The sequence below is a fragment of the Pongo abelii genome, chromosome 16 (assembly GCF_028885655.2).
Source record: "Pongo abelii isolate AG06213 chromosome 16, NHGRI_mPonAbe1-v2.0_pri, whole genome shotgun sequence".
Classification (NCBI taxonomy): domain Eukaryota; kingdom Metazoa; phylum Chordata; class Mammalia; order Primates; family Hominidae; genus Pongo; species Pongo abelii.
This window is the reverse complement of record NC_072001.2, coordinates 45,558,117-45,577,367: the sequence shown is the minus strand read 5'-3', so window position 1 is coordinate 45,577,367 and position 19,251 is coordinate 45,558,117. Positions and strand designations below refer to the sequence as shown.

The window sequence follows — 19,251 nt, the reverse complement described above, 5'->3', positions numbered from 1 at the left end:
CCATCTCTAAAAGAAAAAATAAAAAACAATTAGCTGGGCATGATGGCACATGTTTGTAGTATCAGCTACTTGGGAGGCTGAGGTAGGAGGACTGCCTGAGTCCAGGAGTTTGAGGCTGCAGTGAGTAACGATTGTGCCACTGCACTCCAACCTGGATGACAGTGTGAGACTCTGATCCAAAAACAAAAACACCACCACAAAAAAAAATGGTCCTTCACCACAGTTTGAGAAGCATATAGAATATCTATTAAAAACAATCACTATTGCAAATCTATTACTTAATGGTAAAACAGTGAAGCTTTCCTCTGAGAACAAGACTGTCACCACTTTAATTTACTATTGTACTAGAGGTCCTAGTTTATGCAGAAAGGCAAGAAAAAAAGGCACAAGAACTAAATGGTTGGGGTTGGGGGAAAACTCCTGTGACTTATAGATTGAGTACATAGGAAATACAGAATTTTTCTCAAGTTCCAACTACCTACCTCTTGGTTTGCACCTGTGCCTTTATATTAAAATAAAGGCCACAGTAAAAATACAATACTGTCTTTATCTCACTTAGTTATCAGTTTAGATCCTATAACCACTGGCCTCTTATGTGTGCTTTGGGCAGGCCCTTGTGCATTTCAGATTTCAACTTAATCTCTCATCTAATTAATAAACTTTTTAATGGAAAGGCTACTCCTTTCCTTTCTTTGGATTTAGGTAGCTATGAAGGTCCATCTCACAATTCTGAACTGGAACTGCAAGTTCTTTAAGGGCTTATATTTTCATATTTCCCATGGCACCTGGAATAGTATAGGCATCTTGTACGTACTCAATAAATTTCTGTAGAATTGGTTTCATGCCAGAAACCACTTTAAAGTCATATTCACAGAATGGATGAGCCTTAAGACAGATGGACAGGCAGATAGATAAGATATATATATCAATAAAGAAAGAAAACATTTTTTAAAAAATGTTTACTAAGATTTCATCTTAGGGTGATGATGGGAATAACATAGTTCACTGTGACTACTCAGGGTCCTAGCTTCCAAGGCTGGTTCTATACTATTTCAGCTCATGGCTCCTTCATTAAGAAATGTCGGCCCGGCGCAGTGGCTCATGCCTGTAATCTCAGCATTTTGGGAGGCCGAAGCGGGTAGATCACCTAGGTCAGGAGTTCAACACCAGCCTGACCAAGATGGAAGAAACCCCATCTCTACTAAAAATAAAAAATTAGCCAGGTGTGGTGGCTCATGCCTGTAATCCCAGCTACTCGGGAGGCTGAGGCAGGAGAATCACTTGAACCTGGGAGGTGGAGGTTGTGATGAGCCAAGATCGTGCCATTGCACTCCAGCCTGGGCAGTAAGTGCAAAACCCTGTCTCAAAAAAAAAAAGAAAAGAAAAGAAAAGAAATGTCCACCTGTGAATTGAACAATGAGAACACTTGGACACAGGAAGGGGAACATCACACACCAGGGCCTGTTGAGGGGGGAGGGGGGAAGGAAAGCATTAAGCAATATACCCTACATAAATGAAGAGTTAGTGGGTGCAGCACACCAACATGGCACACGTATACATATGTAACAAAACTGCATGTTGTGCACATGTACCCTAGAACTTAAAGTATAATTAAAAAAAAAAAAACAAAGCGAAATGTCCACCTGTATTTGTAACGGTTTAAGAAAGTCCAGAGTGGCTTCAAGAAACTTGTAACACAGAATCTAAGAGATTTTTTACTGGTTTAGAATGTAGTATTTCCTACCTCCCTCCCCTCAAGGGTTCACTCCATAAAGGTATCCAAAAGCATCCTGAACTTTGCACCATGAACCCTGAGATTTGAGTCCTGATCCTGTCATTGACATTGGACATATGACCCAAGCTGTATGACCTTGTAAGAGTCATATTTTTTGAGTTGCAGGTACTATACCAATCAAATCATCTAGGATCCTAGGTCTCCTTCCAGGTTCTTGATATACAGGATTCTGTTCCATTCCTCTCTTCCAGTACAATGCAAGTTTCCCAGTTTCAATTCTGTCCCAACTCTAGCTGTGTGACTTTGGGAACAACCCTTAACTTTCTACAGATTTCATTGTTTTCTGTATAATGCGGATATCTGAACTATGTCTGAGGTCTCCTCTGGTTACTCCTCCCACACATACACACACAGACTTTTTTTTTTTTTTTTTGAGACGGAGTCTTGCTCTTTCGCCAGGCTGGAGTGCAGTGGTGCGACCTTGGCTCACTGCAACCTCCACCTCCAGGTTCAAGCGATTCTCCTGCCTCAGCCTCGCGAGTAGCTGGGACCACAGGTGCGCACCACATGCCCGGCTAATTTTTTTGACTTTTTAGTAGAGACAGGGTTTCACCATGTTGGCCAGGATGCTCTCAATCTCCTGACCTCATGATCTGCCCGCCTCAGCCTCCCAAAGTGCTGGGATTACAGGCGTGAGCCACTGCACCCGGCCCACACACAGACTTTTAAGATGAGAAGTTAGATACCGCTGCATCAACTCATGGTCTGCCTTGAAAGTATTGCTTTACACAGATATGTATACCCACAGAGTTTTACAGAGCAAACTTAAACTGGTTCCTAGCAAAGAAAATGGTGTTTTTTTTGTTGTTTCTAGGCTGCCATTTATGATTAAACATTTGGGAAAAGACACAGGTAGCAGAATCAGTCACTGGCATACCTACTGTATCATCCATTTGCCATGCCCTGACCAGAGAAAAGATCGGCTCTTGATGGTTCATGTCCCGCTCCTTATCAGGAGTTAAATTAGCATACTACAGCCAGACACGCTGGCTCACATCTATAATCCTAGCACTTTAGGAAGCTGAGGTGGGAAGATCACTTGAGGCCAGGAGTTCAAGACCAGCTTGGGCAACACAGTAAGATCCCATCTCTACAGCAAATTTAAAAATCCGCTGCCTAGAAGCATGCCTGTAGCCCTAGCTACCTGGGAGACTGGGGCGGAAGGATCACTTGAGCCCAGGAGTTCAGGTTGCAGTGAGCTATGATTGCATCACTGCATTCCAGCTTGAGTGACAGAATAAGACCTTGTGGCTAAAAAAATAAAAATAAAAAATAAACTAGCATACTGCTATAGGAACATAAAATGTATATATTACTTTTTTTTTTTTTGAGATGGCGTCTCACTCTGTCGCACAGGCTGAAGTGCAGTTGTGCAATCTCGACTCATTGCAACCTCTGCCTCCCCGGTTTAAGCAATTATCCTGCCTCAGCCTCCCGAGTAGCTGGGATTACAGGTACGTGCCACCACACCCAGCTAATCTTTTATATTTTTAGTAGAGACAAGGTTTCACCATGTTGGCAGGCTGGTCTCAAACTCCTGACCTCCAGCAAATTCACCCACCTCAGCCTCCCAAAGCATTGGAATTACAGGCGTAAGCCACTGCGCCTGGGCCATATATTACTTTTTATAAGTGGCCTGGAAGGGTAAAAACTTCGCCTATAAAAGAACCCAACTGTTGCTACTTAATAGCAGGACTTACCTTAATGATATAAGACAGATGGTACCAAGCACCAAACATCAATACTTGGTTAGGAAACACAGCAAATCCTACCCCATGTCTGATGTCTGACTTCGGCCTATCTCTCCTACCTACTGACTACCACCACCAATGGAAGAGAAAGGGGACTGGTTTACCAGGGAACCAGTAGAGGCCATGCCATATCAGGCGCCTGCAGACCCCACCACATTCCCTACAGTTTTCCCTCTCATTCACCATGCTTTAGCCACACTGGCCCCTTGAAAACACCAAGCCTTCTCCCAGGGCTCTAGTCCATTCCACTCCTTCTTCCTGAAACACTTCTCACCTTGTTACATCATTCTTCACATGACTATACTCCTTTCAGGTCTCAGCTTAAATGTTTCCTCCTCAGAGAAGCTCTTCCTGATCACCCCATACAGGTGGGCCACCAACACTTTCCAATGTTCTTTGCCACTGACATCCATTTATTTATTAACCTTTATCACTACTTGTAATTGTTTGTTTCCTGACTCACACCCACTAGACTGTAAGCTTGCCTGAGGGCAGGACCATATCTTCTCTATTTATCAATACATATTCAGTGTCTAGTACAGTAGCTGGCACAAAATAAGTGTTCATTGCACCTATGTTCAATGAATTAGTGAACATTAGGAGAGCTTCCCAGGCTTCAGTTTGGTTTCAGATCTCCAGGACCACAGTAGCTCACCTTGTACATAGGGCCCCATCTCTGGATGCTCCCTGACCCGCAGGGTATAGGACTTTTTTTGACCAGATTGCTTCAACAGATCCCGCACCCGTTCATTATAGATTTCTAGAAAACTAGAGATAAGCAGAAAAAGGCAACATAATTATATTTTGAAAAAAAGTAGAAACAACACTGAGCTAAAAATCAGGAGGTCTTAGTTCTTGTTCCAGCTCCACTTCTGACACTCTAAGGCATTGATCAAGCCAAGGTTCCCCCTTGATTCTCTTTCCATACATATACAATAGAGTTTTTTGTATTTTTTATTTTTGAGACAGAGTCTCGCTCTGTCTCACAGGCTGGAGTGCAGTGGCACAATCTTGGCTCACTGCAACCTCCGCCTCCCAGATTCACTGCACCCGGGCACAGAGGTTGTTTCTTGAGTGAATTTCAAACATGACCCTTGAGCTCTATTGCTCTGTGAAGGCATCTCAAGGGCTACTAGACAGCCAGGGTAAGTTGGGCCACAGAAGGAAAGACCTGCTTGTTAAGTCTATGGGTAGGAAATTAAGTTTTCTACAACCAAGGGCCTAAGTATCTTTCTCAGCTCTTGTACTGCAAGATATTTCTTCTGTGGCTTTTCTCCATCCCTGTGGTGACTCTGGAAGCAAAGAGACGACAGCTGAACATGGTAGAATTTGGAGTGGAAGGAGAACTACTATAGGTCCCAGAGCTTGGTAGGTTCTTACCTTACTTTTATCCTACAGGAGGAAGGCAGTGAGGCACAGTCTTTCTCCCTGACGAAGAGACCCTGCACAAACCAGAGGGTTGGGGTTTCATTGTAGGAACTGTACAGAGACCTACTTTGAGAGGATCCAGCCAAAAGATAGTCTATACCTCACATATCCGTGGTGTCAACCCAACAGAGGCCTGGAGAACAGAAGAAAGGAAAGCATTATTGTTTACTCAAGATGATGCTCTCCCCCACAGAATACCCAGGAACCATCCTCAGCATGGGGGATGAGTGCATGGACTCCTTGTGCTAGCCTCTTCACTTCAGGCAGTTTCACTGGGGAATACAGAAGACTTTTATGTGCCAGTGCTCCGAGAGACACTCATGGGAGAAATGTACCAAATGAGAGGCATATGTATCTCCATAAGAAGGAAAAGAGGAGAAGCCAGCAAACCCAGATATCTCCTTTTATGCAATGAAGATAACATTATTCTTGGATAAAAACACTTTACCAATGTTCCTCCTAGATCCCCTATAACTCCAATCCTTACAGGGGGACTAGAGTATATGAGTATTCAAAATACACATTTAGACCAGGTGTGGTGGCTCACCCCTGTAATCCGGCACTTTGGGAGGCCGAGGTGGGTGGATCACTTGAGCTCAGAAGTTAGAGACAAGCCTGGGCAACCTGTGGAGACCCCGTCTCTACTAAAAATACAAAAAAATTAGCCAGGCATGGTGGCGTGTGCCTATGGTCTCAGCTAATCGGGAGGCTAAGGTGGGAGGATCACTTGAACCCAGGAGGCAGAGGCTGCAGTGAGCTGAGATCGTGCCACCGCACTCCAACTTGGGTAACACAGTGAGACCCCATCTCAAAAACAAAACAAAACAACAAAAACAACAACAACAAAAAAAACACATTTAGAAAGAGGTAGTTTCTTTTCCCATCTTGTATCCAGTGCTAACTTATACTCGGTTAAGGGCTTTATACTTTTGGTTTAGTGGCCAATTTCTTTTTTTTTTTAACTATTATTCTTTTGAAATGGAGTTTCACTCTTGTTGCCCAGGCTGGAGTGCAATGGCACGATTCCGGCTCACTGCAACCTCTATCTCCCAAGTTCAAGCAATTCTCCTGCCTCAGCTTCTCGAGTAGCTGGGAGTACAGGCGCCCGCCACCACACCTGGCTAATTTTTGTATTTTTAGTAGAGACGGGGTTTCACCACGTTGGCCAGGCTGGTCTCGAACTCCTGAGCTCAGGTGATCCGCCTGCCTCAGCCTCCCAAAGTACTGGGATTACAGGTGTGAGCCAACACGCCCAGCCCCAATTCTTCTTTTAATGTCAAATACTGTGAAATCACACTAAACACAGGACAAAGCGAACAATGAGCTAGGCCCAAGGCATCAGGGATAATCATCTAAGAGGAATCATGTCCTATAGAATGTCCCTGTGTAGTGTTTATTTGTTACCCACCTAACAGAATATATATACTTTTAGAGACAGGGTCTCTTTTTATTTATTTATTTATTTTGAGACAAAGTCTCGCCCCATTTCCCAGGCTGGAGTGTAATGGCACAATCTCAGCTCACTGCAACCTCTGCCTCTTGGGTTCAAGCGATTCTCATGCCTCAGCCTCCTAAGTAGCTGGGATTACAGGCGCATGCCACCATGTCTGGCTAATTTTTGTATTTTTAGTAGAGACTTGGTTTCACGATATTGGCCAGGCTGGCCTCAAACTCCTGACCTTGTGATCCGCCCGCCTCAGCCTCCCAAAGTGCTGAGATTACAGGAATGAGCCACCCCACCCGGCCAAGACAGGGTCTCTTACTTTGTTGCCCAGGCTGGAGTACAGTGGCAAGATCATGGCTGCTCACTGCAGTCTCAACCTCCCAGGCCGAAGCCATCCTTCCACCTCAGCCTCCTAAGTAGCTGAGACCACAGGCATGTGCCCCCACACCCAGCTCATTTTTGTATTTTTTGTACAGATGGGGTCTCCCTATGTTGCCTAGACTGTTCTCAAATTCCTGGGCTTAAGAGAACTTTCTGCCTCAGCCACCCCAAAGTGTTGAGATTATAGGTGTGAGCCACTGCACCTGGCACCCCAACCAGGATATTTCTAAACCCAAAACAAAAAGGTATTCTTAAGGAACTCTGCCCTCCTGATTTTCTGTGATAAAGGAAGGCTCTCATTAAATCCTACATACTTTTGAAAGCCCCTGGCTCAGGAGCTAGTTCTCTTGCTCTCTTCCAACACACAGATCTAACACATGTAGGCTTCGAGCTTGGCCACAATAATCAAATCTCTGCACAGCTCTAGCCTGCACTTAAGATTTAGTCCAGGTCTTGTCTACAACAAAGGTGCAAAACAGATTCAAATAATGAACCTGGAGATAACGAGAAATTCAGCAGGACTGACGAGAACTGCTTTGTCAAAGGGAGCTGTAAAATTCTAAGGCTTGTCAGGGTTTAATAAAGAGGGGTTAAGGCCAGGCACGGTGGCTCACACCTGTAATCCCAGCACTTTGGGAGGCCGAGGCGGGTGGATCACGAGGTCAGGAGATTCAGACCATCCTGGCTAACACGGTGAAACCCTGTCTCTACTAAAAATACAAAAAATTAGCTGAGCGTGGTGGCGGGCTGTACCTGTAGTCCCAGGTACTTGGGAGACTGAGGCAGGAGAATAGCGTGAACCCAGGAGGTGAGCTTGCAGTGAACTGAGATTGTGCCACTGCACTCAAGTCTGGGCGACAGAGCGAGACTGCGTCTCAAAAATATATATATAAATAAATAAATAAATAGGGGTTAATTATTCAAAGTTTACCTTCCAGTTAAATGCTGAAAAACTCATTCTTTTTTTTTTTTTTTTTTTTTTTGAGATGGAGTTTCGCTCTTGTTGCCCAGGCTGGAGTGTAATGGCACGATCTCAGTTCACCGCAAGCTCCGCCTCCCGGGTTCCCACCTTGTCCTCCCAAAGTGCTGGGATTACAGGCATGAGCCACTGCGCTCAGCCAAAAAACTCATTCTTTTTTTTTTTTTTTTTTAACCCATTGATTTTTTTTATTTAGTATGTTTTTATATTACTTCTCAACACAAATGAAAGTACTATTCTTCTTTTTCTTTTATTTGAGAAAATTTGCAGTGTTTAATACTTTAGGCTTATATTTCAACATATTTTAGAGTTTTAGAGGTTTTTACATTTTAAACCTTTTAAAGGTGTTCTTACAAACAATCTTTATGAGAAGAGTAATTTTCACAAAATATAGTTAATTTCAGCCTTTCTTTCAGGCCTTGGAAGAAAAGCATATATTTGTCATAGGCCTGACAAAGTTTCACTATTTCCAGCCACTTTAGGGTTTTATATGGCTGGGAGGACTGGTAGCATCCATTCTTTCTAAATGATTCCATTTCATATTAAATGAATTTTGATTTGGAATCCAAGACACATTTCCTAAGTAAAGTATAGTTTTGGCTGACTTTTCCTCACCACACTACACCTCTCATCTCATAGCTTTCATCTCGTAGTTTCCTGAGTGAATTTTTTTATATTGGAAGCCATGTCATCAAAGTTCAAAAAATATGGAACGCTTCACGAATTTGCGTGTCATCCTTGCACAGGGGCCATGCTAATCTTCTCTGTATTGTTCCAATTTTAGTATATGTGCTGCCGAAGCGAGCACAAACTCATTCTTAAAACAGAAGAAGCCTCATTCAATCTTCTTTAAAGTTGACTGACTACAGAAATCATATTCTATCACATAGTAGTAAGGACAATGCAAGGTTAAGGCTTGCTGTGGCATTAGGAATATGTATCATCGTAATACTCACTGGGGTCCCCAGCATGGTATATGTCTTCCCAGAGCCTGTCTGTCCATAAGCAAAAAGGCATATGTTATAGCCTTTGGCAACTGCAGACAGTACTTCCATCCCTAAATCCTGGAAAACCTGTAACAACAAAAGCAGAGGAAATATCACTATGGTCCTTCTTCTCATAGCAGATTTAGAATTATTTTCTCATCTAAAAAATATATAAAATATTTCAAACATCCATGACTATTAATTCACTAACATTTCATAAGAATCAATTTAGCTTCATAAAAAGATAGCTAAGGAAAATTCATTCATTCAGCCCGTCAAATTTTTTAAGTGCCTACTGTATCTAGACACAATATAGACTCTGAAGATAAGATACAAAAGTAATATGGTCTCTAAACTTAAGGCAAAGAGAGTGTAGAAGAGCAAAGATATGCAAGCAAAATAATTCTGTATCTCTCGTAAGAAAACGTTTAATATGGTTAATCAGGTAAAGCTGCAGTGAAATATTGCCCAATAACATACAAATTCAGGGTCTTAGGAAACCATACTGAAGATCAGTAAGACTAGAAGTTAGGGAGGTGTTTCCCACGTGCATTTATTTTCTACACACTCCCTCCTCAGATTGACCCTAAGAGCTAGCTGGTTCTGCTGGTCATTTACCCCTGCTTTAGTGAATCAGAAATAGGAAGAGGTCCTCATGTGAAAACTCCTATACTTGGTATACTGCTTGGAAGTCCTACTGAGCTCTGTTAGGCAGACTCTGATCTCAGGAAGAAAATAGCCAGCTTTATGGGGAAGGCACAGCTCCTAGTTCAGCCAGTCTTCAGCAGAATGCTACGTGGGCATCTGCATACCCACGGCTGGTACAGTGGACATTTACCTTTTGTATTGTTGCCCACCATCAAAATACTCTTCCTTTCAATCTTTGGTTGTGTCAGTCTTGGTGGGAAGCATGGCTCAATGCTCTACTATAGAAGCCAAACAGGCCAGATATGCCTCTCCACCTAGGACAACACTAGCACATGAAATGAGGCCAGAGAGGGCCGGGCGCAGTGGCTTCCACCTGTAATTCCAGCACTTTGGGAGGATGAGGTGGGTGGATCACCTGAGGTCAGGAGTTCGAGACAGGCCTGGCCAACATGGCGAAACCCTGTCTCTACTAAAAATACAAAAAATTACCCAGGCATGGTGGTGGGCGCCTATAATCCCAGCTACTTGGGAAGCGGAGGCAGAATGGCTTGAACCCAGGAAGCGGAAGTGCAATGAGCTGAGATCGTGCCATTGCACTCCAGCCTAGGTGACAGAGTGAGACTCCATCTCGAAAAAAAAAAAGAAAGAAAGAAATGGGGCCGGACAACTAGATGTCACTTGACAACTAGATTATCATTTGAATTTTGAAAGAAAGACATAAAAATAAAGAATAGTTAATAAATTGTCCATGCTGGCATCAAGGATCCAGTAGCACTGCCTGCTGGGCATACAGTGGTAGAAGTGCCAAGTGTGTGCTCAAATCAGACGATTCTGTGATATGGTTCTGCCTGGGGTCCCTGCTGCTTAGCATCCCATGCCTTCCTGCCCATTTTTCAACTTTGCCTTCAATTCTGTGACTCCTCTGATATGACTCCAAGGTGTAGTGTGTTCTTACACTTCAAAGCTGTGTGTGATCTTGGGCAAGTTACTTCAGTTTCTTTAGGTATAAAATGTTTATTTTTGTATCTGTAATACAGGTTTGTTGTGAAGATTAAACAAAGTAATACACTTAATTAGGGACAAAGATAGGAGCTGCTAACTCAAGACTACACTCCCTGTTCTTCTTCTTCTTTTTTTTTTTTTTTTTTTAATTGAGACAGGGTCTTGCTCTGTCCCCCAGGCTGGAGTGCAGTGGCACAATCTTGGCTTACCACAGCCTCGACCTCTTAGGCTCAAACGATCTCCCTACCTTGGCCTCCCCAGCAGCTGGAACTACAGGTGTGCACCACCATGCCCAGCTAATTTTTTTGTATTTTTGTAGAGACAGGTCTCCCCATGTTGCCCAGGCTGGTATTGAACTCCTGGACTCAAGTGATCCACATACTTCGGCCTCCCAAAGTGCTGGGATTAAAGGTGTGCACCACGGTGCCTGGCCCTTTATTTATTTATTTATTTCTTGAGACATGGTCTTATCCTGTCAGCTAGGCTGAAGTGCAGTGGCACAGTCATAGCTTATTGCAGCTTCGAACTCCTGGGCTCAAGGGATCATCTCGCCTCAGCCTCTTGAGTAGCTAGGATTATGGGCATTTTTATTAGTTTTCTCTTTGTTAGCTTGTTTATTTGTTTTAATAATCAGTGTTAAGTTGTCATCAGTTTAAACGAATGGGTTATTTGCAAGCCTCATGGTAACCTCAAATCAAAAAACCTACAAAAGATACACAAAAAATAAAAAGAAATTAAAACATGTCACCAGAGAAAATCACCTTCACAAAACAGGAAGACAGGAAAAAAAGAAAGAGGGAAGAAAAGACCACAAAACAACCAGAAAACAAATAACAAAATGGCAAAAGTCCTTACTCATCAATAATAATGTGGAATGTACAGGGACTAAACTCTCCAATCAAAAGAGAGAGTTAAATGGATTTAAAAAACAAGACCCAACAATCTGTTGCCTACAGGAAACACATTTCACCTATAAAGACACATATACACTGAAAACAAAGGCAGAGAAAAAGATATCCCGTGCAAATGGAAACCAAAAAAGAAAAGTAGCTATATGTATATCAGACAAAATAGATTTCAAGACAAAAACTTAAAAGAGACAAAGGTCATTATATAATCAGAAAGGGGTCAATTCAGCAAAAGGATGTAACAATTATAAATATATATGCACCCAACACTGGATCACCCAGATATACATAAAGCAAATATTATTAGAGCTAAAGAGAGAAAGACAGACCTCAATACCGTAATAGCTGGAGACTTCAACACCCCACTTTCAGCATTGGATAGATCATTCAGACAGAAAATCAACAAAGAAATGTTGGACTGAATCTGCACTGTAACCAAATGGACCTAATAGATATTTACAGAACATTTTATCCAATGGCTGCAGAATACACATTCTTCTCCTCAGCACATGGATCATTCTCAAGAATAGACCATATGTTCGGCCACAAAACACATCTTAAAAAATTAAAAAAAAAACTTCCTGAAAGGTGGGTTAAGGAAAAATAAATAAATAAATAAATAATAAAATAATTCCAAAAAGCTGAAATCATATCAAGTATCTTCTATGACCACAATGGAATAAAATTAGAAATCAATAACAAGAGGAATTTTGGAAACTATACACATACATGGAAATTAAACAATATGCTTCTGAATGACCAGTAGGCCATGGAACAAAATAAGAAGAAAATTTTTAAATTTCTTTTTTTTTTTTTTTGGAGACAGAATCTCGCTCTGTCCCCCAAACTAGAGTACAATGGTGTGATCTCAGCTCACTGCAACCTCTGCATCCCGAGTTCAAGCAATTCTCATGCCCTGGTATCCCAAGCAGCTGAGACTACTGGCGCGCCCCACCACACCTGGATTTTTTTGTATTTTAGTAGAGATAGGGTTTCACCACGTTTCCCAGGCTGGTCTTGAACTCCTGAGCTCAGGCAGTCTGCCCAACTTGGCGTCACAAAGTACTAGGACTACAGGCGTAAGCCACCATGCCTGGCCTAAATTTCTTGAAACAAATGGATACGGAAACAGAACATACCAAAACAAATGGGACACAGTGAAAGTACTACTAAGAGAAAAGTTTACAGCAATAAGCATCTATATCAAAAAAGTAGAAAAACTTCAAATAACCTAATAATGCATCTTAAAAACTAGAAAAGTGGCCAGGCATGGTGGCCCATGTCTGTAATCCCAGCACTTTGGGAGGCCAAGGCAAGAAGATCACTTGAGCCCAGGAGTTCAAGACTAGCCTGGGCTCAAGCTCTATAAACTCTTGCAATATAGCAAGACTCCATTTCTATTTTTTAATAATAATAAAAAAAGAACTAGAAAAGCAAGAACGAATCAAACACAAAACGAGCAGGAGAAGAAAAAAACTTAGAGCAGAAATAAATGAAATTGAAATGAAAAAAGCAATACAAAAGATCAATAAAATGAAAAGTTGGTATTTTGAAAAGATAAAATCCATAAGCCTTTAGACAGATGAAGAAAAAAAGAGAAGACTCACATAAATAAAATCAGAGATGAAAAAGGAAGCATTACAATTGACACTGCAGAAATCCAAAGGCCCATTAGAGACTACTATGACTATATACCAATAAATTGGAAAACCTAGAAAAAAATGGATAAATTCCTAGACACATACAATCTACCAAAATTGAACCATGAAGAAATCCAAAACCTGAATAGAACAATAAAGAGTAATGAAGCTGTAATAAAAATCTCCCAGCAAAGAAAAGCCCAGAACCTGACAGCTTCACTGCTGAATTTTACCAAACATTTAAAGAAGAACTAATACCAATCCTACTAAAACTACTCCAAAAAAATGAAAAAGGGAATACTTGCAAACTCATCTTTTAAGGCCAGTATTACCTTGATAGCAAAACCACATAAAGATACATCAAAAAAAGAAAACTACAGGCCAATATCCCTGATGAACATTGATGCAAAAATCTTCAACGAAATACCAGCAAACCAAATTCAACATGTTAAAAAGATCATTCAGGCTGGGCGTGGTGGCTCATACCTGTAATCTCAGCACTTTGGGAGCCCGAGGCAGGGGGATCATGAGGTCAGGAGATTGAGACTATCCTGGCTAATGTGGTAAAACCCCGTCTCTACTAAAAATACAAAAAATTAGCTGGGTGTAGCGGTACGCACCTGTAGTCCCAGCTGCTCGGGAGGCTGAGGCAGGAGAATCACTTGAACCCAGAAGATGGAGGTTGCGGTAAGCCAAGATTGCACCACTGCACTCCAGCCTGGGCAACAGAGCGAGACTCAGTCTCACAAAAAAAAAAAAAAAAGATCATTTATCGTGACCAAGTGGAATTCATCCTAGGGATGCAAAGATGGCTCAACATATGCAAATCAATGAATGTGATACATCATGTCAACAGAATGAAGGACAAAAACCATATGATCATTTCAACTATTGTTGAAAAAGCATTTCATAAAATTCAACATCCCTTTTATGATAAAAAAAAAAAAAACCTTGAAAAACTGGGTACACAAGGAACATACCTCAACATGATAAAAGCCACATACAAGAAGAGATCCACAGCTAGTAGCAGACTGAACGGAAAAAACTGAAAGCCTTTCCCTCTAGGATCTGGAAAAAGACAACAATGCCCATTTTCACCACGGTTATTCAATGGAGAAGTCCTAGCTAGAGCAATCGGACAAGAGAAAGAAAGAAAAAGCATCCAAATTGGAAAGGAAGAAGTCAAATTATCCCTGTTTGCAGATTATATATTATACTTGGGAAAACCTAAAGACTCCACCAAAAACCTATTAGAACTCACAAACAAATTCAGTAAACTTGCAAGATACAAAATCAACATATAAAAATCAGCAGCATTTCTATATGCTAACAGAGAACAATCTGAAAAAGAAATCAAGAATGCAATCCCATTTACAATAGCTACAAATAAGATACCTAGGAATAGTCTTAACCAAAGTTAAAGACCTCAGTGAAAACCATAGGCCAGGCACAGTGGTTCAAGCCTGTAATCCCAGCACTTTAGGAGGCTGAGGAAGAGGATCCCTTGAGTGCAAGAGTTCAAGATCAGCTTGGCAACATGGTGAGGCCTTGTCTCTACAAAAAATAAACAAAATTAGCAGGGTGTAGTGGTGTACACCTGTATTCCTGGCTACTTAGGAGGCTGAGGTGGGAGGATTTTTTGCACCCAGGAGGTCAAGGCTATAGTGAGCCATGATCACCCCACTGCACTCCAGCTTGGACAACAGAGCAAGAGACTGTCTTGGGGAAAAAAAAAGAAATTTAACTGGGGTAGTATGAGAAATACTTGCAATCTCTACGAAAATACCAATGACATTCTTCACAGAAATAGAAAAAATAATCTTAAATTTTTTACTGAACCACAGGAGACCCAGAATAGCCAAAGCCATCCTGAGCAAAAAGAACAAAACTGGAGGAATCATATTACCTGACTTCAAATTATACTACAGAGCTACAGTAACCAAAGCAGCATGGTACTGGCATAAAAACAGACACGCAGACCAACGGAACAAAACAGTGAACCCAGAAAGACATCCACACACCACAGTGAACTCATTTTTGACTAAGGTGCCAAAACACACACTGGGGAGAAAACAGTCTCTTCAATAAATGGTGCTGGGAAAACTGGATATCCACATGCAGAAGAATGAAACTTGACCCTATCTCTCACCTTATACAAAAATCAAATCAAAATGGATTAAGGACTTAAATCTAAGACCTCAAACTATGAAACTACTAAACATTAACATTGAGAATACTCTCCAGGACATAGGTCTGGGCATAGATTTCTTGAATAATATGCCAGAAACACAGGCAACTAAAGCAAAAATGGGTGAATGGGATCACATCAAGTTAAAAAACTTCTGCACAGCAAAGGAAACAATCAACCAAGTGAAGTGACAACCCACAGAACAGGTGAATATATCTGCAAACTATCCATCTGACAAAGGATTAATAACCAGAATATATAAGGAATGCAAAAAATTCAATAAAAAATCTAAAAATTCAATTTTAAAATAGGCAAAAGATCTGAATAAGCACTTCTCAAAAGAAGACATACAAATGACAGACATATGAAAAGGTGTTCAACATCACTGATCATCAGAGAAATCCAAATTGAAACTACAATGAGTTATCATGTCACCCCAGGAGAAATGGCTTTTATCCAAAAGACAGGCAATAACGAATGCTGGCGAGGATATGGAGAAAAGAGAACCCTTATACAGTATTGGTGGGAATGTAAATTAGTACAGCCACTATGGAGAACAGTATGGAGGTTCCTCAAAAAAAAAAAAAAAAAAAAACACTAAAGATAAAATTACCATATGATCCAGCAATCCCACTACTGGGTATTTATCCAAAGAAAATGAAATCAGTATATCAAAAAGGTATCTGCACTCCCATGTTTATTGCAGTACTATTCACAATAGCCAGGATTTGGAAGCAACCTAAATGTCCATCAAGAGACAAACATAAACAAAATGTGGTACATATACAAAATGGAGTAGTACTCGGCCATAAAAACAGCAAAACTCTGTAATTTACAAAAGCATGGATAGAACTGGAACACATTAGGTTAAGTGAAATAAACCAGGCACAGAAAGACAAACTTGTGGGAGCTAAAAATTAAAACACCTGAACTCATGAAAACAGAGAATAGAATGATGGTTATCAGAGGCTGGGAAGGGCAGTGGCAGTAGAGGGGAAGGGGGATGGTTAATGGGTACAAAAAAAGTTAGATAAAATGAATAAGATCTAGTATTTGATAGCATAACATGGTTACTACAGCCAACAAAAATTTATTGTACATTTTGAAATAACTTTAAGAGCATAACTGGAATGTCTGTAACACAAAGAAAGGATAAATGCTTGAGGTGATGGATATCCCATTTACCCTGATGTGATTACTATGCACTGTATGTCTGTATCAAAATATCTCATGTACCTCATAAATATATATACCTACTATGTACCCATAATTTTTTTTTTCTTTTTCTGAGACAAGGTTTCGCTCCGTTGCCCAGGCTAGAGTACAGTGGCACAATCACAGCTTACTGCAGCCTCAACTTCCCAGGCTCAAGCAATCCTCCCACCTTAGCCTCCCAAGTAGCTGGGACTACAGGCACGTGCCCCCATGCCCAGCTAATTTTTGTATTTTTTGTAGAGATGGGGTTTCACCCATGTTGCCCAGGCTGGTCTCAAACTCCTGGACTCAAAGTGATCCGCACACCTTGGCCTCCCAGAAAACAATTGGCCAAGCATGGTGGTGCACACTTGTAATACCAGCACTTTGGGAGACTGAGAGGCCTCAGCTACTTGGGAGGCTGAAGTTGAAGGATCGTTTGAGCCGCGGAGGTAGAGGTTGCAGTGAGCCGACATCACACCACTGCACTCCATCTACCTGGGGTGACAGAGCAAGATGCTGTCTTGAAAAAAAAAACTGATGTCAAAAACCCTCTCATAAACCATTAAATTAAAGATGGCCAGGCACGGTGGCTCACAGCTGTAATCTCAGCACTTTGGGAGGCCGAGGTGGGCAGATCACCTGGCATCAGGAGTTTGAGACCAGCCTGACCAACACGGTGAAATCCCGTCTCTACTAAAAAAAAAATACAAAATTAGCCGAGCGTGGTGATGCATGCCTGTAATCCCAGCTACTCAGGAGGCTGAGACAAGAGAATCACTTGAACCTGGGAGGCAGAGGCTGCAGTGAGCCAAAATCGCACCACTGTGCTCCAGCCTGGGCAACAAGAATGAAACTCTTTCCCCCGCCACAAAAAAAAAAAAAAAAAAGAAGAAGAAAAGAAATAATTAAAACTCTTGCCAAATGTGGTGGCTCATGCCTGTAATCCCAGCACTTTGGGAGGCTGATGCGGGAGAATCACTTGAGATCAGGAGTTTCGAGACCAGCCTGGCCAACATGGTAAAACCCTGTCTCTACTAAAAAATACAATTAGCCAGGCATGGTGGCAGGTGCCTGTAATGCCAGTTACTTGGGAAGCTAAGGCAGGAGAATAGCTCGAACTTGGGAGGCAGAGGCTGCAGTGAGCCGATATCGCACCACTGCACTCCAGCCTGGGCGACAGAACTAGACTCCGTCTCAAAAAAATAAATAAATAAAATAATAATAATAAAAACTCTTTCTTCATATCTTGAAGGTTTTGTTAGGGCTTAGGGGTCATTCTTTTTCTTTTATATATATGAAAATCATTCCACTGAGAGGGACACTAGTTATTCAACAAAATACATGTAGTCCTCAGCCCTTAATACCTTCCCACAGAAAAGTTTCATGCATGTCTATTACAAACTGAAATTGCTAATTTAAAAACTAAAATTTCCACACAGAAAAGAAATTCATTAGTTTTTGTTAATCTACCTAAAAAAAAAAAAAAAAAGGAAAAAGAAAATAGCAGCCGGGCACGGTGGCTCACGCCTGTAAACCCAGCACTTTGGGAGGCCGAGGTGGGTGGATCACCTGAGGTCAGGAGTTCGAGACCAGCCTGGCCAACTTGGTGAAACCCCATCTCTACTAAAATATAAAAATTAGCCGGGAGTGGTGGTGTGCATCTGTAATCCTAGCTACTTGGAAGGCTGAGACAAGAGAACTGCTTGAGCCCGAAAGGCAGAGGTTGCAGTGAGCCAAGACTGCACCACTGCACTCTAGCCTGGGCAACAGAGTGAGACTCTGTCTCCAAAAACAGAAAATAGCTTTAAGGCTGGGGGTGGTGGCTCACGCCTGTAATCCCAGCACTTTGGGAGGCTGAGGTGGGCGGACCACTTGAGGTCAGAAATATGAGACTAGCCTGGCCAACATAGTGAAACCTCATCTCTACTAAAAATACAAAAATTAGCCAGGTGTGGTGGTACACACCTGTAATCCCAGCTACTTGGGAGGCTGAGGCAGGAGAATCGTTTGAACATGGGAGGCAGAGGTTGCAGTGGGCCAAGACTGTGCCAACACACTCCAGCCTGGGTGACAGAATGAGACTGTATCAAAAAGAAAATAGCTTTAAATGTCTATGATGTATTCTGTTTAAATGAACTTTAAATATTACTTATTTCTATGGGTCTGTAACTCCATTGTTAAAATAAAAGAATTATATTAGAAAACTCTATTCCCTTTTAGAAAAATTGCTACTAAATGCAGTAACAGGTAACATCTTTATTGACAAGGGTCAGTATTTGTGTATTCACTATGAAAATTATTCTCTCACGCCTATAAACCCAGAACTTAGGGAGGCCAGGGCAGGCGAATCACCTGAGGTCAGGAATTCGAGACCAGTCTGGCCAACATGGCGAAACCCTGTCTCTATGAAAAATACAAAAATTAGCTGGGGGTGGTGGCACATGCCTGTAGTCCCAGCTACTTGGGAGGCTGGGGCAGAAGAATCACTCGAACCTGGGAGGTGGAGGTTGTAGTGAGCCGAGATTGCGTCACTGCACTCCAGCCTGGATAACAGAGAGAGACTCTGTCTCCAAAAAAAAAAAAAAAAAAAAAAGACAACAGAAAATGGTGATAAACAAAAATGATCCCACTATTCAGAGATAATACATTCTTAACATTTTGGTGGTGAAATTACTCTTTCACACTTTTGTTTTATTTCTTGATGATATATCTAATGTTCCCTCAAGATCTTAAATTCTGATGTAAATACAGCAATTAAGAATACCTAAACATAATGAGGATACTAAGCTGAACCTTGTTTTGTTATATTATAGACATAAATAGTGTTTTTCTGTTTATGCTTAGACAACTTAATATTTTTCATTTTAATTAATAATTAAAATTTTCTATTTAATTTCCCAATAC

At 41.4% G+C, this 19,251-nt stretch overlaps 1 protein-coding gene and 1 non-coding gene across 11 annotated transcripts in view; both read right to left on the bottom strand.

The window, feature by feature from the left end:
• STARD9 (StAR related lipid transfer domain containing 9) overlaps positions 1-19,251 on the bottom strand; it is a 151,375-nt gene that overhangs the window by 84,218 nt on the left and 47,906 nt on the right. For 9 of the 10 annotated variants that reach the window (XM_054532649.2, XM_024232715.3, XM_054532653.2 and 6 more), the window contains 4 exons: positions 8,735-8,851; positions 5,075-5,107; positions 4,927-4,988; positions 4,202-4,314 (listed from right to left, as the gene is read on the bottom strand). In XM_054532649.2, the coding sequence (XP_054388624.1) occupies positions 4,202-4,314; positions 4,927-4,988; positions 5,075-5,107; positions 8,735-8,851 (325 nt within the window). Of the gene's footprint in view, positions 1-4,201; positions 4,315-4,926; positions 4,989-5,074; positions 5,108-8,734; positions 8,852-13,942; positions 14,031-19,251 lie in introns of all 10 variants that reach the window. The other variant, XM_054532657.2, reaches the window with a different exon arrangement.
• LOC112129312 (U6 spliceosomal RNA) lies at positions 8,480-8,586 on the bottom strand. Its single transcript, XR_002911714.1, has one exon. It is a non-coding gene; the product is annotated as a U6 spliceosomal RNA (small nuclear RNA).